Below are 17,500 nucleotides of genomic sequence, written 5' to 3'. Positions count from 1 at the left end.
GGTCTCCGAGCAGCCATCAAACTTACAGACTGGTCTCCTATCACTACTTTCTCAAACATCAACTCATCCTGGGAATTCTTTCAAAGAAACTTGCTCTCCCTCATGCACAGATTTATCCCCTCTCGTGTTCAGTTGTCTTACCCTTCCTCCCGCCCTTGGTTTACTGAAGCTTGTGGCGAGGCAGTTGTCCTGAAACAACTTGCCTTTGCCTCATGGAAAGCAAACCCAACTGAGGGCAATCTCAGTTCTTTCCACAAAGCTCGGAACAAGTGTGTAGCTACCCTCAGGAGAGCCAGAAAACAACATCTTTCTCATCTCAAGTCTGAACTCTCAAACCTCTCTCCCTCCTCAAAATCCTGGTGGCGTTTAATCAAATCTGTTTCTGGTGTATGTTCCCCCTCCATCCCCTCCCTTACCTCAAATGGCCGCACTGCTGATTCCACACGTGATAAAGCTGAATGTCTAAACTCGGTGTTTGCAGCTAAATCTTGTGTCCCAAACCCATCACTATCTCTACCCACTTTACCCAGTCGCACCCAACTGTCCCTGGACTCTGTATCCTTTTCTCCTGACAAGGTGGAGAGCTTGCTTTCAAACCTCGAGTCAGATTCTGCAACCGGTCCAGACGGCATCAGCCCACGTGTCCTCAAAGCCTGCTCTTCTGCTCTTGCTCACCCTCTCTCTGTTCTATTCACCCTCTCATTTTCCCAAGGTCATCTGCCATCTGCTTGGAAATCTGCTAACATCACTGCCCTGCATAAAAAAGGTGCAAAAACAGATCCCTGTAACTATAGACCAATCAGCCTTCTCCCAATCATCAGCAAGGTTATGGAATCCATCATCGCTTCAGACATGAAATCCTTCCTCTTCTCCAATGGCTTGATTTCCAATCATCAATTTGGTTTCAGACCAGGTCACTCTACCCTAGATATGCTGCTACTGCTCTCCCATCAATGGATGGAGGTCCTCAATGCCAGACAGGAAATCCGAGCCGTATCCCTGGACATATCACGTGCTTTTGACACAGTCTGGCACCCTGCCCTACTCACCAAACTCTCTGCCCATGGTATTCAAGGCCATCTCCACTCATGGCTCGCAGACTTCCTCTCCTGTCGCAGTCAACGTGTGGCCCTAAATGGAGTTCTTTCATCCCCTCTTCCTGTGCAGGCTGGAGTTCCTCAAGGTAGCGTTCTGGGCCCTGTTCTTTTTCTGGTTTTCATCAATGATCTCTCGGACTCTCTGGAAAATCCTCTATTTCTCTTTGCCGATGACTCAACCCTCTGCCGTACCATCTGTCATCCCTCAGCCCGGCAAGCAGCAGCTTCTTCGCTCACTGCAGATCTGGATAAAATCACAAACTGGTCCAACACGTGGAACATGTCTTTCAATCCAGACAAATCTCACACTCTCACTATGTCTCTTCGAAAGGACCGTTTACAAACCCCCCCATCCACTTTCTCAACAATCCTCTGGAAGAAGTCTTTTCTTTCAAGCTTCTGGGTCTCACTATCTGCCATGACCTTTCCTGGGAAAGTCACATTTCCAACCTTGCCTCAAAAGCCAGTCGCCGACTGGGAATCCTCCGTCGTGCAAAGTCCTTCCTCGGCCCTCTTGAGCTCCTGACCACTTACAAAGCTTTTGTCCGTAGCCTGATGGAGTACTGCTCTCCCCTCTGGGCTGGTGCTCCTGCCTCCCACCTTTCTCGACTTCACGCTGTCGAAACCAGGACTTTTAAGATCATTGGCATCTCCCGCAATGAAGCTGAGTCTTTGGGCCTCTCACTCAATCACCGCAGGTTGGTCGGTGGTCTTTCTGTCTTCTACCGACTCCTCTCCAGCCTTGCCCCCCCTGCTCTCTCTGCGATTTGTCCCAACCCCATTTCCACAGGGCGCTCAAGGTCCGCCAACAACCCCCTTCTGGTAAAACTACCAAAATCACGAATCACTGCTCATCTTCACTCTTTCATTCCTCTTTTTTCCCGCCTTTGGAATAAACTTCCTCACTCTATTCTTTCCCATTCTTCCCTTCAGGCTTTCAAAACAGCTGTTCACCACCACCTCTTATCTTCCCCCATCCAAATCCTCGATCTTTTCTACCCCCGATAATCCACCCAAGCCCACTTCCTTCAATTCTCCTGCTTTCCTTCCTGAAAGTCCCTTTAATGTCCATCTTCCCCTCGCCATATTCCCCGTCCCATCCCCATCCCTCTCCCTTCCACAGTTCACCTGTGTCTGTTCCCCAATGTTTTGTCCCTTCCACTCCCGCCCCTCTTGTCTCATGCCTCCTTGCTGTGAGTTGTGTGTTAGCTCTCATACGAGCCTCGACCAAGGTATACAAAAAAAAAAAAAAAAAAAAAAAAAAAAAATCTTCTCACAATGGGATGCTCACATTTTTCTAAGCAACGCCAGCATTTGGTTGGTTTATCTGGAGGGGGATGGTTTATATGTGAAAGGGTCTTACTTGCTACAAAAGACACTTTTGGCGCCAGCAGGTTATGCATCTCAGAGAAAGATGTCACTGGATAGGGATGAAAAGCTAACTGTCATTTGCGTTTTTGTCGATGTTAAACCTCACACATTATTTTTACAAAAGAGGAGTGTCCTACCCTGGCCAAATTTGCAACTTGGGTTGAGCTGCATCAAGTCTGCCTGCAGCAGATGAGTGTTGGGATGAATCTATGGCACAGGTAAAGTGGACTAAATTGCCGCCTTGTTGTTTCGTATGCAGCCTGTGGCTGCTTGTTGCATCATTTCTGGAAGTGTGGCTGCGCCGGTGATGCAGCGCCCCCTGTTACCAGTAAGCTTGTACTCGTTTTGCTGACCTCGGAAGGATGACAGGCTGAGTCAACCCACCCGGTGTTATTTCAACAGCACGACAGGCCTCAAACTCAAGACCCTCAGATCTTAAGGGTGGCACCTTATCCATCAAGTCGACACCAGGCCAAATTGCCTCATACATTTATATTGTTGTATTTTTGGCACAGGCAGATCATTTGCTCACAAGTTACGGTCATAGCGAACACGAAACAAATATATATATATATATATATATATATATATATATATATATATATATATATATATATATATATATATATATATATATATATATATATATATATATATATATATATATATATATATATATATATATATATATATATATATATATACACGGTATATATTTTTTTCCAGTCAATCACTCCCCTATTACATTAAGCATTGTCACTCTTGGGTTGTTAATTAATAACACAACTTGTTCACTCATTTCCTTCAGTGAAACCAATATGCAATCTTGTCTGGCCTGCCTTACATTTACTCATTTGAACATTGTGGTTCATTCTAAGAGGTGAACACAGAGTTGTGTGTGTATCCTCGGTTGGTTTTTCGTGAAGGATTTGCTGATGCTCGGGGTGGGTGTCTGTTCATGTAAGTATTGCAGGTTTGGTGATTCAAAGATTTTTGTATCTTTTTCTTTTCTTTTCTTGGGTTCTGCACAGAACAAGGCTGAAGGAAGAGCTATGTAAGAGCACCAAAGATTAATGTTCTAATATTGGAGAGGAAGGACTGGGATGGGGGTTTTGCAGACAACAGAGGTAAACTAGTGAAAAAGATTTCTCAGTTAGGGTAAAGGGAGGAACCAGAGGTGAGCAGAAAACCTGGACTTGGGAGGCTGAAAATGGAGTGTATTTGGTGAGGATTGCTTCAAATCTCCCCTTTGTTTTGGTTTCTTTTTTTAAGATTAGAGAGGTAGATTTTAGATATTGTGGGGGGAGAGGGGGAGGGTGGCTGGGGTTGTCATTCAAAAAAAAAAACTTTTGTTGTACTACATCTCCTTCCTCCTAGCCATACTGTCCTTGCGTATAGCAGCTTGGCTGCTGGGGTAGTTATCATTTCTTGAAAGCGTGGCTGTGCCGCTGATGCTGTACCCCTTTATCAGTATACTGGTACTCATTTTGCTGACCTCCGAAGGATGACAGGCTGAGTCGACCCCATCTGATGTTAATTCAGCAGCCAGCAGGGCTCAACTCGGTACACTAAGATCCTAAGCCAACCACCTTAACCATTAAGCCAACAAACAACAGACTTTCTAGCCATACTTGTGAGCTTTTATGTTTTAAATTTGTTTCATCCTCCATCAAAACCTCTCCAAGATAGGTTGAAAGATTGTGTTTAAAATTAAAAAGGAAATACTCCACTGTCAACAGATTCATGATTCAGGTCCCTTTTCTTCAATCCCCATCGCTTTAAGGCGCTGTCACACCTTGACGATTTAGCCAGCAATGGCAACGTATAAAAATGTATGTAAAACGTTGGCGTACGCTGAAATTTTGACTTTTTTTAAAAGTTTTGGTCGCATTCATAACGTGTTGGTCGTATGCATAACATATCAGTAACGGGCACAGAACGTTTCGTTGTCTTATAGGTAACTTATACCAACGAATGCTTAGCCTGTTGTCAGCGTTCACAACCTATGCCCAAGGATAGTTTAACTTAGGCATAGCGCGCTGCACGTATCGCCGCCGAACTCGTGGCGTAGCCTGTTAAAAACCTGCCGCACGCCGATTTAAATCATAACCGCCTGAGAATTGGAAGTGTCAACATCGCAGTTACACCTTGACGATTTAGCCAGCGTATGCCGACCTATGAAAAATGTGTCTAAAACGCTGGCACACGTCGAATACGGTATGTGTAAGTTGTGTATACGTTAGGAGCACGCTGAAAGACGATGAAGTACGCTGTCATATTTCGTGGTATGTTTAGTATGTCGTGAAATTTCAAGCATGCTGGAAATTTTACGACGTACTCGCCGTATGGCTCACACGTTCGGCTACGCTGGGAATAAGTTGTAGGCACGATATGCGATCGTTGACACACGTCGACACGAGTTCCTTGTAAGTTACTCATAAGTCGAAACACGTCGAGGTAATGTTTAGCATACCCGAAACTTATTTTCTCCGTCAAGGCACATTTTCTTTTTTTCTCCTTGGCTCCGTGAAGGCACATGATGAAATATCTGAAGTTGTTGTTGTTGTTGTTGTTGTTGTTGTTGTTGTTGTTGTTGTTGTTGTTGTTTTTATTCTTATTATTATTATTATTTTTTTTTTTTTTTAGTCTATCACAAATTTTAAAATATATTCGGACATTTGCTTTTAAGTTTCGACGTCAACATGACAATATCCTCAAACAGAAAATATTCACAGAGGAGGAACTAAGAATATGACATGAGCAAACTGAAGAAGCAATTGGACGTGACGAAATATCAGAAGTTATTGTTGTTGTTGTTGTTTTTTTTTTTTAACGCTGCCAATACGCCATTATATGGTAGCTGTAAATTATAAACAGTTCAGTAAGTTCTGTGGTTGTCCGGAAGACTTCAATCAAATACGTATACATACGTCATTTTGCGTTGGAGGTACGTTACACATACAGTAGGTTCAAAGCACGTTACTCATAGGTTAGAAATAAGTTTTGGGTACGCTAAGCATTACTTCGACGTGTTTCGACTTATGAGTAACTTACAAGTAACGTGTGTCAACGATCGCATGACGTGCCTCCACGTGTGTGCAACGATCGTGTAACGTGTCTACAACACGTTACTCATAGGTTATAAATAAGTTTCGGGTACGCTAATCATTACCTCGACTTGTTTCGACTTATGAGTAACTTACAAGTAACGTGTGTCGACGTGTGTCAACGATCGCATAACGTGCCTACAACTTATGGCCAGTGTAGCGGAACGTGTGAGTCATACGCTGGCACACGTCGTAAAATTTCAAGCATGCTAAAATTTGAGGACAACCGCAAAGTACAACGATGAAAACCACCGTACTACGACGTATGGCAGTGTTTTTCAGTGCTCTTAACGTATACAAACTTACCCATAACGTATTCGACGTGTGCCGGCGTTTAAGCCCAATTTTGCATACGTCAGGCATACGTTGGCTAAATCGTCAAGGTGTGACGGCCTTTCGTGAGGCACCTGTGAGTTAATGGAGCACAGAATGAGACTAGTAGTCATTGGCATCTCAACTTAATTTCTCATTGTGTTTCAACCCCCACGCTGTTTTGCCCTCCCCTAACTCCACTCTCCCATTCTGTGTCCACTGGGCTTGCTGTCAGCATCGCCCTGATGAGCTGATGTTTCTCACCAGGAGAACCGGCAGCAACGTCAGTGCCTCTAGCTCTCTGGGTCGTTTGGAGGAGTGGAACCCGGAGGAAGTGAGTCTGCTACTTTCACCTGCTCGAATTTAAAATCTCTCTTGCAAGTTGCCTTTTGTGCACGATCCCTCCTTATGCTTTACACTGACTTTCCTGTGCCCACTTAATGTCAAATTGAAATAAAATCCAAAATGTCATGATGTTGATTGTGGAAGTTGTGGGCATCCCTTAATGATTGGGCCCCTACGAACACATGAGAAAAGTGCAGTCATCTAAGGTGTATGTGTGTGTATGTGTGCAGTAGTGGTGGGGGAAAAAAATGACAGCATTACTTTTTGTTTCATACAATTTCAAGAAGGTTATCTATGTTCGACTTAAATCACTTGTGATGTTTATTTTGGTGAGGATGGTTGATGTATGATAGAGAAAAGGAATAAATACTTTATCTTTATATGATGGAGATGCATTGTTATTGTTCAGTCATTCTTCCATAGAGACGAGACTCCAGCCATGCAAAATGAAGCATCCGAGAATTAGCTGAAGGTTTGAGAAACAAGATTGGGCTTCACAACCAAAACTAATTTGATGTGTAGTTGGACCTCCTTTCACCTTGCTGCCAACCTCGCACCCTTCTGGGCAAGGATTTGATTCATTTCCTTCATCTGATCCACACCATGCAATGTCAGGTGTCTGAAATTCGATCATAATTCTTCACATCTTTTCTGACCGTCATTCTCAGCATTTCTCAGTCGAGCTCAGACAATACGATTTACTCGCACCATGCAGGTCTTCCTTCACCTTGATTATGTGAATCTGCATCAATTGAGTTGAAAAGTATTTTGTCATAGAAATCGTACGGTGACGCACAACTTTTGCAACTTGTTTAAAATCATCTTTATCGCACTCATCAGTTTGCCTTTGTGACGGGTAGCACAATCGTGTTTGAAAATGCAGCTTGTGGCACTTTGGAGATCCCAGATACAGTGCAAGACTTTTTACTGCTTTGCCAAGCCATGGATATAGTACTGAGCTTTCATAGTAATGGGAAAAACTGAAGGCAACCCACAGCATACCTGGAAATGTGTTGCGGATGTCAGATTGCATCCTTCATGCCGTCGGGGTGGAATTTTTCTCCAGCACCAGTTGAATTGCTACCTGTCTGTGCCGCACAGGTCAATCTCTGACTCATTTCAGAATATGGCTGATTCCCACTGATCCAAGCTGCATGCTCTGAACCCCATTTCGGGTACGCCATCCCTAATTTTCTTTAATCTTCCCTTGGAAATGGCTTTCGAGATGCACTATATTGGCAGAGTGATCCATGTCCACAAGAATATTCCAGATAATACTGCTGCTGAGTTATCTCAGAATGGTCTGCCCAGACCTTCTTCAGATTGGTTGACGGTGCAGCTGCTGTTTCCAAGGTGCAAGTTCTTCAACATTCAATGTTCGAGAGACTTTTCGTTCTTGGCCCTTTTGTCACTTTAAGCTTCCATTTTCTACGTGAGTCAAAACATAGTTTGATTATGCATTAAAATAGAAACTGCACCAAATTTTTTTTTTAATTTATTTTATTTTTTGTTTTTTTTTGTGTACAGTCTCGACTCGTGGAGAGCTTGAACACTGAAAACGTCATGACTCAACAGAACAAAGGGAACAATCGAGAGTAGAGGGAAACGCCAACAGCAAGTTTGAAGGACAAAATAGAGGGGGACTTGGATAAATAATGAGTGTAGGGAAGATGCATGAGGTGGACAAGATGGATACAGAAGCAAAGTCTCAGGAAGGAATAACTGGAAATTTGGAAGGAGGTTGGGTTAACGGTGCTAGAAAAGTTGTTGCACAGATAGGAAACGAAAGACAAACAAATGAGTGGAGGTGGGTGGTGATCCTGGATTTAGGTAGTTTCACCAGAAAGGGGTTGATCGCGGATCATGTGCCCGGCAGAAACCTGGTAGGGGGGCGGGGGGGCGTGACAAAGCATGGAAATAGCAGAGGGTGTAATACCAGAAAGGAGTTGGTGTAAGAAACAGAGAGACCACAGTCCTGTGTTGCGATGGTGAAGAGATCGACCCATAGACAGCTTTATAGTGTGAGATTCCAATAAACTTGAAGGCCTTGGTTTCCATGGCATCAAGCTGAGCAAGATGTGTGGAAGGGGATAGCAATACTCCATTAAGCTGCGGATGAAGGCCTAATTGTAGGTAGATAGGTGTTCAGGTGTGCCAAGGAAGGACATTATACTATGGAAGATGCCCAGTTGGTGGCTGGCTTTGGAGGTCAACTTTCAAGGGTTGTGGGTGGTTTGCCTGACGGTTCTTTTGGATGTAGTGAGTGTGAGATTTGTTAGGATTTAAAGATATATTCGAAGTGTTTGACCAGCTCGTGATTTTGTCAAGTTTGGAGAGGTAGAAGAGGCTGTAGGCTCCTTGCCTGAAGAATGAGGGATGCAATATTGTACAAATATATCATCCATCTATAATTCCAGCTGTGTGTGTGTCTGTGTGTGTGTGTCTGTGTGTGTGACCGCTGTTTCTCGACAACCTCTGGTCCGATCTCATTGAAACTTGCCAGGTATATTGCTGGGGACCTGAGGATGTGCCTTTTCAAGGTTTGATATTAATCGGACAAGTGCTTCCCAAGTTATGGCCATTTATTTACCAAACCAATGACAAGACACGTTGTTGCATGGGCGTGGCCGATGGGGGAAGGGAAGCTCAGTCGCGTTCGCCATTACAGCTTACACAACGTGCGGACTTCCGGATAGTGATGACTTCGTGTATTCTAATAATTTCTCGATTTCTTATGCGCATTTATAGATAAACACAATGCCGCAAGTTATGATCGTTTTCATTTTCGACGGTGCATAAATTTCGGTAACATCAGAGTGCTGGTGTGCTCCGAACCAGGAAGTAAATTTTTTTTCTCTCTCTCTTCTCTTTTTGTTTTTCCTTGCCATGACATTGCGAAAAGGTAAAATACGTTGGTGCTGATTGAATAATTGGGAATTAAAACTAAATTGCGAATAATCGTAACTGTGAATAATATGCGAACTTCCGGGCCACGCACGTATGGGCACGCGAGAGCGAAGAAATGGCCTGTGTGGTTATTTGTTGCTCGCGGTTTGAATATTTATTTATGATTTTTTTTTTTTTTTAACGGGCACGTACTAGTCTATCTATAATTCCAACAATCTCTGTGTTTGTCTGTCTGTCTGCGACCGCCGTTTCTCGACAACCGCCGGTCCGATCTGATTGAAATTTGCCAGGAATATTGCCAGGGACCTGCGGATGTGCCTTTTCAAGGTTTGATATTAATCGGATGAGTGGTTCCCAAGTTACGGCCATTTATCTGTCAACCAATGACAAGACACGGTGCTATGACATCACAAATGACATCACAATGTTTATTTATTTATTTTTGCACGATTGGTGTTACAATTCTTCTTCTTCATTTGGTATGACGTCACAATCGACGCTGAGGACCTGAGTATGTGCCTTTTCAAGGTTTGATATTAATCAGACGAGCGGTTCCCAAGTTACGGCCATTTATCTGTCAACCAATGACAAGATATGGTGCTATGACATCACCAATGACGTCACAATTAATGTTTATTCATTAATTTCTTATTTTTTTGCACGATTGATGTTACAATTCTTCTTATTATTCGTTTGTTATGACGTCACAATTGACGCTGGGGACCTGAGTATGTGCCTTTTCAAGGTTTGATATCGTTCTTAATCCGTTTCAGCTGTTTCCCAAGTGTTTACCAAGGTTTGAAAGCTGTTTTTTCCCAAGGTTTGAATTAATTGTTCAAATTATTAATTAATCCCAAGGTTTGAATTTTCCCAAGGGAAAGAGCTGTTTCCCAAGGGTTTGAAAGCTGTTTTTTCCCAAGGTTTGAATTAATTGTTGTGCTTGGTAGACATTTGTGAATACATTTACAGAGAGAGAAGGGAGAGAGGAGGGGGCGAGAGAGGAGGGGGCGAGAGCGGGGACGGGAGGGGGGCGAGAGGAGGGGGCACGTCACAATTCTTCTTCTTCTTCGTTTGATATGACATCACAATTGATGCTGGGGAACTGAGTATGTTTCCCAAGTTATGGCCATTTATGATACGGTTGGTCCGATCTAATTGAAACAATTCCCCAATCCAGTCGTCGTTTACGAGAACGAAGTTGCATCTATGGGCACGCATCTACGGGCTCGCACAAGTTAGGTATAATACAGGTATCTCGTCAATCGTGTGTGTGTGTGTGTGTGTGTGTGTGTGTGTGTGTGTGTGTGTGTGTGTGTGTGTGTGTGTGTGTGTGTGTGTGTGTGTGTGTGTGTGTGTGTGTGTGTGTGTGGTTTTTTGGGGCATAGTGCTATAATTATTGCTTAATGGCTGGAAACTTATATTTTCCAATGCTCAACTGATTAATTATCCAGCACTTTCACAAACACATGATGGCGATTCAAGGTGCGACGTGGACTTTTTATTGCAGGAAATGAAAAATAAGAGTTAAATACTGAACTGGAATTTTTGTTCAGTGGCATTTTCCAGTGACATTGATGATGATCAAAGCATTTTGAGTAAAACCAACATTGTCACATATGCTGTGGAACAGAGGTGTCATAAGGGGTTGCAAGCACAATGTCAAACAAATTCAGTGTTTGTTTTTGTTTGTTATTTTATACATTGTCGAGGGTCGTATGAGCGCTAACACACAAAGCACAACAAGGGGGGCAGGAGACAAGAGGGGTGGGAAGGGGAAGGACAAAACAGTGGGGAACAGAGACATTGGGAGATCCATGGAAGGGAGTGGGATGGAGCGGGGAACATGGGGTATCTAAGATGGACACCACAGGGACTTTCAGGAAGGAAGGCAGAGAATTTGATGGAATTGGGTTTTGGGTGGATTTATGGGGGTAGAAAAATCGTGGTTTTGGATGGGGGAAGAGAAGAGGTGGTGAACAGCTGTTTTGAAGGCCTGGAGGGAAGAATGGGATTGAAGAGAGTGTGGGAGTTTGTTCCAAAGGTGGGGAAAAAGAGGAATGAAAGAGTAAATGTGAGCAGTGATTCGTCATTTTGGTCGTTTTACCAGAAGGGGGTTGCTGGTGGACCTTGAGCACCCTGCAGAAATGTGGGGGGAACACATCGCTGACAGTCGGGGGGGAGTGAGACCGGAGAGGAGATGGTAGAAGACAGAAAGACCACCGACCTGCCTGTGGTGAGAGTGAGAGGTCCAAAGACTCGGCCTCGCCGTGGGAGATACCAATGATTCTAAATGCCTTGGTTTCCCCAGCGTGAAGCCAAGAAATGTGGGAGGCAGGAGCACCAGCTCGAGGGGAGAGCAGTACTTCATCAAGCTGTGGATGAAAGCTTTGTATGTGATCAGGAGCTCAGGTGGACCGAAGAAGGACTTTGAACGACGGAGGATGCCCAGTCGGCGACTGGCTTTGGAAGCCAGGATGGAAATGTAGCTTTCCCAGGAAAGATCATGGCAGATGGTGAGACCCAGAAGCTTGAAAGAAAGGACTTCTTCCAGAGGATTGTTGAGAAAGTAGATTGGGGGAGTGGGGGGGGGGGGTGGTTCCAAACGGTCCTTTTGGAGAGACATAGTGAGAGTGTGAGATTTGTCAGGATTGAAAGACATGTTCCATGTGTCGGACCAGTTAGTGATTTTATCCAGATCTGCAGAGAGTGAAGAAGCTGCTGCTTGCCGGTCTGAGGGATGACAGATGATACGGCAGAGGGTAGAGTTATTAGCCAAGAGATAAAGAGGATTTTCCAGAAAGTCGGAGAGGTCATTGATGAAAACCAGAAAAAGAACAGGGCCCAGAACGCTGCCTTGAGAAACTCCAGCCTGGTCAGGAAGAGGGGATTGGAGAACTCCATTTAGGGCCACACGTTGACTGTGACAAGAGAAGAAGTCTGCAAGCCATGAGTGGAGATGGCCTTGGATACCATAGGAAGAGTTTGGTGAGTCGGGCAGGGTGCCAGACCATGTCAAAAGCACGCTCTGTTTTGGGATATGGCTGATTTCATGTCCAGCATTGAGGACCTCCATCCATTGTTGGGAGAGCAGAAGCAGCAAATACAGGGTAGAGTGACCTGGTCTGAAACCAAATTGATGATTGGAAATCAAACCATTGGAGAAGAGGAACAATTTAATGTCTGAAGCGATGATTAATCCCATAACCTTGCTGATTATTGGGAGAAGGTTGATTGGTCTGTTGTTTCAGGGATCTGTTTTTGCACCTTTTTTGTGCAGGGCAGTGATGTTAGCAGATTTCCAAGCAGATGGCAGATGGCCTTGAACAAATGAGAGGGTGAAAAGAACAGAGAGAGGGTGAGGAAGGGCAGAGGAGCAGGGTTTTAGGACACGGGGGCTGATGCCGTCTGGACCGGTTGTAAAATCTGAGTCGAGGTTGGACAGCAAGCTCTCCACTTTGTCAGAAGAAAAGGACACAGAGTCCAGGGACAGCTGGGTGCGACTGGGTAAGGTGGGTACAGAAAACGATGGGTTTCGGACCCAAGATTTAGATGCAAAAATGGAGTTTAGGCATTCAGCCTTTTCACGTGCGGTATCAACAGTGCGGCCATTTAATGTAAGGGAGGGGATGGAGGGGGAACGTACACCAGAAACAGATTTGATTAGGCACCACCATGTTTTGGAGGAGGGAGAGAGATTTGAGAGTACAGACTTGAGATTAGAAAGATGTTTTCTGGCTCTTCCGAGGGTAAACACAGACTTGTTCCGAGCTTTACGGAAGGAACTGACATTTCCCTCAGTTGGGTTTGTTTTCCATGAGGCAAAGGCAAGTTGTTTCAGGACAACTGCCTCGCCACAAGCTTCAGTGAACCATGGGCAGGTCGAAGGCGAGGACAACTGAATATGAGTTTGCACTATTTGGTGACGAGTCTTTTACATAGGGTTTTTGAAATCTGTGTGGATCAGTGAGAAAATTTTGAGCATTCTCACACGCAACCAAATGCTCTCATTCGAACAATCGTGATTGATTTTGAAAAGCTAATTTTGTAGAATCGCCTCTTTCCTAAACACGTGAAAGTGCAGAATTGATTTTTTGCTGTTGGAAACGATCATTCATTCTCGTTTGAAGTTGAATTAGGTCAGTGTTACTTGGAACCAAATAGTGGATCAGATTTCATTGTGATTGTAGTAAAAGCATGAAACGTGGTACACATCCAGTACTCCCCAAACTGATCATTTTTAAGATAGGGAGCCACTGCACCAGCATCCCCTGGTTGCCAGCAGTGCCACCTATTGGTTGTGGGCCAAAGAAACCTCACTCTCATGATATTCTTAAAATGCTTATCACTTCACAACTATACAGTACACTTTTTTCCCATTTGGATTACCCTGTTATGATCGTTTGACATCCATTAATACAACTGCTTAATTATATAGTGATCTAAATTCTGTTGAATATATGGGAAAATCCCTTCTTTTTTTTTTTTTTCTTCATAAAATTTTAAATATATTGTTGCGAATTCGCACCCGCCGGCGTGCGATCGGCCACGTAACTCGAATCGCGACCGTGTCGCCCACCGGACGGACAATTCAGTAGTGACCCTCCTGGGACTACCGCCAGAAACCAGTCAAGGGTGGGGGTTTAAACCCACCACCACCCAGTCCGCAGTCTACCCACGCGAAATAGGGTGAATCGCCGAATGTCGATATACCTAAGTACCCGCGCGGGTAATCTGCCGAGGGATGGGACCACGCCACAGGCCGACTCCGGACACGAACCCCTTAAGCGGTTCGTTCCGTTTTACAGGGATAACAGAGCGGAGTTATCGTCGGCCTTGACGGTTCCGATTAATTACCGGGTGTTTTAAACCCACTACCAATCCCTTATGTGATGCAAGATGGAGATTCAATAAAAGAGAAGACAAAGCGAAATGGGAAAACAGTTCAACAAGCAAGCACTTTATCACACACACAAGCACGTATATACAGCCATACAGTCAAAAGGAAGCAGGGAAAGAGTTAAAACCGAATATAATTATTACAACACTTAAACAGTTCTACTTTACAAGACTGGCGCTACCCACAGACATTTACACAAAACCCCAAAAGAAAAGGAAGTCGTGACTTCCCTTAGCGCGTCGAGTCCTTGGCGACCGTAACTCCGAGTCCCTCCGGCGTGGTCCGCGAGCTCATGCCGCGCGTCGCTCGTGGGGTCCGCTCGACAGCTCGGACGAACAAACAGAACCTCCGACCAGGGACGATCACCGCAACTCTCCACAATTCCCCTTCAGCGACAAGGGAACAGGAAAAGGAACGACGTTCTGTCGACCTTCACGTCTGCGCCTTTTGTCGATCGCTTGCACGAACCAAGAGCCTTCAGCCTCCAACTGGGACAAGGAAACAACCAACCCACAACGATTCTTCACACCCACCCTTTTGTAGGGGCCGGCTCCGCCCCACGCCCCGCCCCATTTCTGTCTCCACCTCCCTTCGAGGCGTTTCCAGAAAGCTCTCGAAGGGGGGGGGGGGCGTGCCCCCACTCCGACCGCCTCACGCCGTGCATCCACCAATCGGGAACGAGCTGCCGCACCCCTTCCCTTCACACCAAGCGTGGTGGGGTGGATTCAGGTGGGGAAATTAGGCAGGAAAACTCCACAAGCGTTGTTGCTTTTTGTTCTTGCACGCGCCCGCACGGTGCTCGTTGAATGGCGAGTGGCGAAGATGTGGTAGCGTAGTTGTGGAAGGTGGCGTCGTGTAGTGAATGGCGTGATCGTTGAGATGTTGGTTGTGGCGAGGTTCGTTGTTGTTTTTGCACCAAATTAACTACAGCAAAAGAAAAACGGCTAACTGAAGCGTCGCAGTCCGAATGGATCACATATGTTCCCTCTATACAACGGGTTTGGCGAACTACACATTAACTTACCGATATATCTCACCTGAGGACTCTTTATGGTGTACTGCGAATTTCCACAACCGTAACAATATATTATAGTGGCCCAAAAAAACACGTTTTGATATACATTATCATATATTTCGTACAAAGCCGAGCTATTGTTTTGAAAATACAAGCTGAAAATACAAGACACATTGGCACAATGGCAACGTAACATGAAAGTTGCACAACATCGTGATGTCGAGACTATAAACAGCAATGTTTTAACATTGCACTCATGGCACAATTAAAAAAAAAATTAGTCCCTTGCATGTGCAGTACCACATGCACAGAGATCGATACACCTGAGTGTGCTGCCTTGACACATTGACAGTTATTTTGTGAACCTTTATTACATACACATTTCAGAAGTTACTGCCATAACCTTCCAACCTCAGGTGGGGTTGCCCACAAGGGCCCCGAGCTGTTCTCAGTTGAAAGCCATCCTCACAAACTGGGGCTTGGTAGCATCAGGGAAACGGCTAATGCCTAACCCTCAACAGTGTTGGGCTTGGTTGGCTGCTTTCTTTGTATGTTGAAAAAGGGCAGCCTGCCAAGGGGGGAATTGCATCGATTGGTCCAGACTTCTTGGTGAACAGCTTCTTCCATGCCGCATTGATGTGTTCTACATTGATTCTACATGAGCATGACATCGCACTCAATTAGAGCCATCATAACCCCTTTGTAAAGGGGTTATAATATAACCCCCCCCCCCCAGTATATTTGACAGGTAAAGGAAGGCTGCAGTAGCTCCACCTCTCCTTGAAATGTCCTTCCCACACCTTCAATACTGCCACCTCTCTGTCACTAGCTTCCTGCCACCATCCTTAAGCAGCCCCCCCCCCTGCGCCCCCCTCCATGTCCTCGCTATTCCCATCCCTGTCATGAACCAATGTATAGATAATCTTTTTTCCCACCATTCTCTTTCGACTTGTTGTACACCTCCTCTTCCATGTCATTCCTCACCTTTTCCACAACTCTCCTTGCTGCTTTCTCCTTTTGCCCTACAGCTGCATCATCCCTGCATCCGGCTGCCTCCCCCTATTCTTTGATCTTCTCTCTCCTCTTCCATTCCTCCTCCTTTTCACCAAATTCCTTCTCTACTTCCTTCGTCCACCATACCTGGTTTCGATCCCTCGACGATTCACCATTTCCGAACATCCCACCACACAAGATGTCTGCAATTCCCCAAAACGCCGCTCCGTACTTCTTCCACTCCTCCAAACCATCAGTTTTTGTTTCATTTCACTAAATTGCTTATACCTGGCCCTCATCCTCTCCTTGTACTCCAAGGTGATGTTGTCCCTCCACTTCCCCCACGTAATAATCTTCTGATCCCTGCTCTTAACCTTGCTCCTTTTCTTCATCCTCAGCACAAACACCACAGGCTTGTGCTGGGTGGAAACATGCTCTCCCACCACTACCTTGCAATACTTGACCTTCCACAGCTGTTGCTTTCTTGTGGCTTTCCCACTTTTGAAAGAACTAGTGCGTGCCCGTACATGCAGCTTCTTTCCTTCGCTCTCGTAAACGATGACTGGATTGGGGAATTGTTTCAATTAGATCTGACCAACCATATCATAAATGGCCATAACTTGGGAAACACTTGGGAAACAGCTGAAACGGATGAAGAACGATATCAAACCTCGAAAAGGCACATACTCAGGTCCCCAGTGTCAATTGTGACGTCATATCAAACGAAGAAGAAGAAGAATTGTGACGTCAATCGTGCAAAAAATATATATTTGTGATGTCATAGCACCGTGTCCTGTCATTGGTTGACACATATGGCCGTAACTTGGGAACCGCTTGTCCGATTAATATCAAACCTTAAAAAGGCACATCCTTGGGTCCCCAGCGATTATTCCCAGCAAGTTTCAATTTGATTGGATGATGTCATTCGTGATGTCATAGCACTGTGTCCTGTCATTGGTTAACACATAAATGGCCGCAACTTGGGGACGGCTTGTCTGTTTAATATCTTGTCTCCTGCCCTCTCTCTCGCCCCCTCTTCTCTCCCCTCTCTTGGATTGTGATGCCCCTCTCTCTCACCCCCTCTCTCATCCCCTCTCTCGGCCCGCTCTCTCTCAGCCCCTCTCTCTCGCCCCCCTCTGTCTCGCCCCCCTCTCTCTCGCCCCCCTCTCTCTCGCCCCCTCTCTCTCGCCCCCTCTCTCTCGCCCCCTCTCTCTCGCCCCCTCTCTCTCGCCCCCTCTCTCTCGCCCCCCTCTCTCTCGCCCCCCTCTCTCTCGCCCCCTCTCTCTCGCCCCCCTCTCTCTCGCCCCCCTCTCTCTCGCCCCCCTCTCTCTCGCCCCCTCTCTCTCGCCCCCCTCTCTCTCGCCCCCCTCTCTCTCGCCCCCTCTCTCTCGCCCCCCTCTCTCTCGCCCCCCTCTCTCTCGCCCCCCTCTCTCTCGCCCCCTCTCTCTCGCCCCCT

At 45.6% G+C, this 17,500-nt stretch overlaps 1 protein-coding gene across 4 annotated transcripts in view; it reads left to right on the top strand.

Moving 5' to 3' along the window:
• OSBP (oxysterol binding protein) overlaps positions 1-17,500 on the top strand; it is a 131,866-nt gene that overhangs the window by 62,648 nt on the left and 51,718 nt on the right. For all 4 annotated transcript variants that reach the window (XM_085859547.1, XM_085859546.1, XM_085859545.1 and 1 more), the window contains one exon: positions 6,155-6,221. In XM_085859547.1, coding sequence (XP_085715673.1) covers positions 6,155-6,221 — 67 coding nt within the window. The remainder of the gene's footprint in view (positions 1-6,154; positions 6,222-17,500) is intronic.

This window comes from Eptatretus burgeri, chromosome 16 (genome assembly GCF_056783735.1).
Source record: "Eptatretus burgeri isolate ZD-2024b chromosome 16, Ebu_testis_v1, whole genome shotgun sequence".
In the NCBI taxonomy this organism is placed as follows: Eukaryota; Metazoa; Chordata; class Myxini; order Myxiniformes; family Myxinidae; genus Eptatretus; species Eptatretus burgeri.
This window is presented reverse-complemented; position numbering and strand designations above follow the sequence as displayed.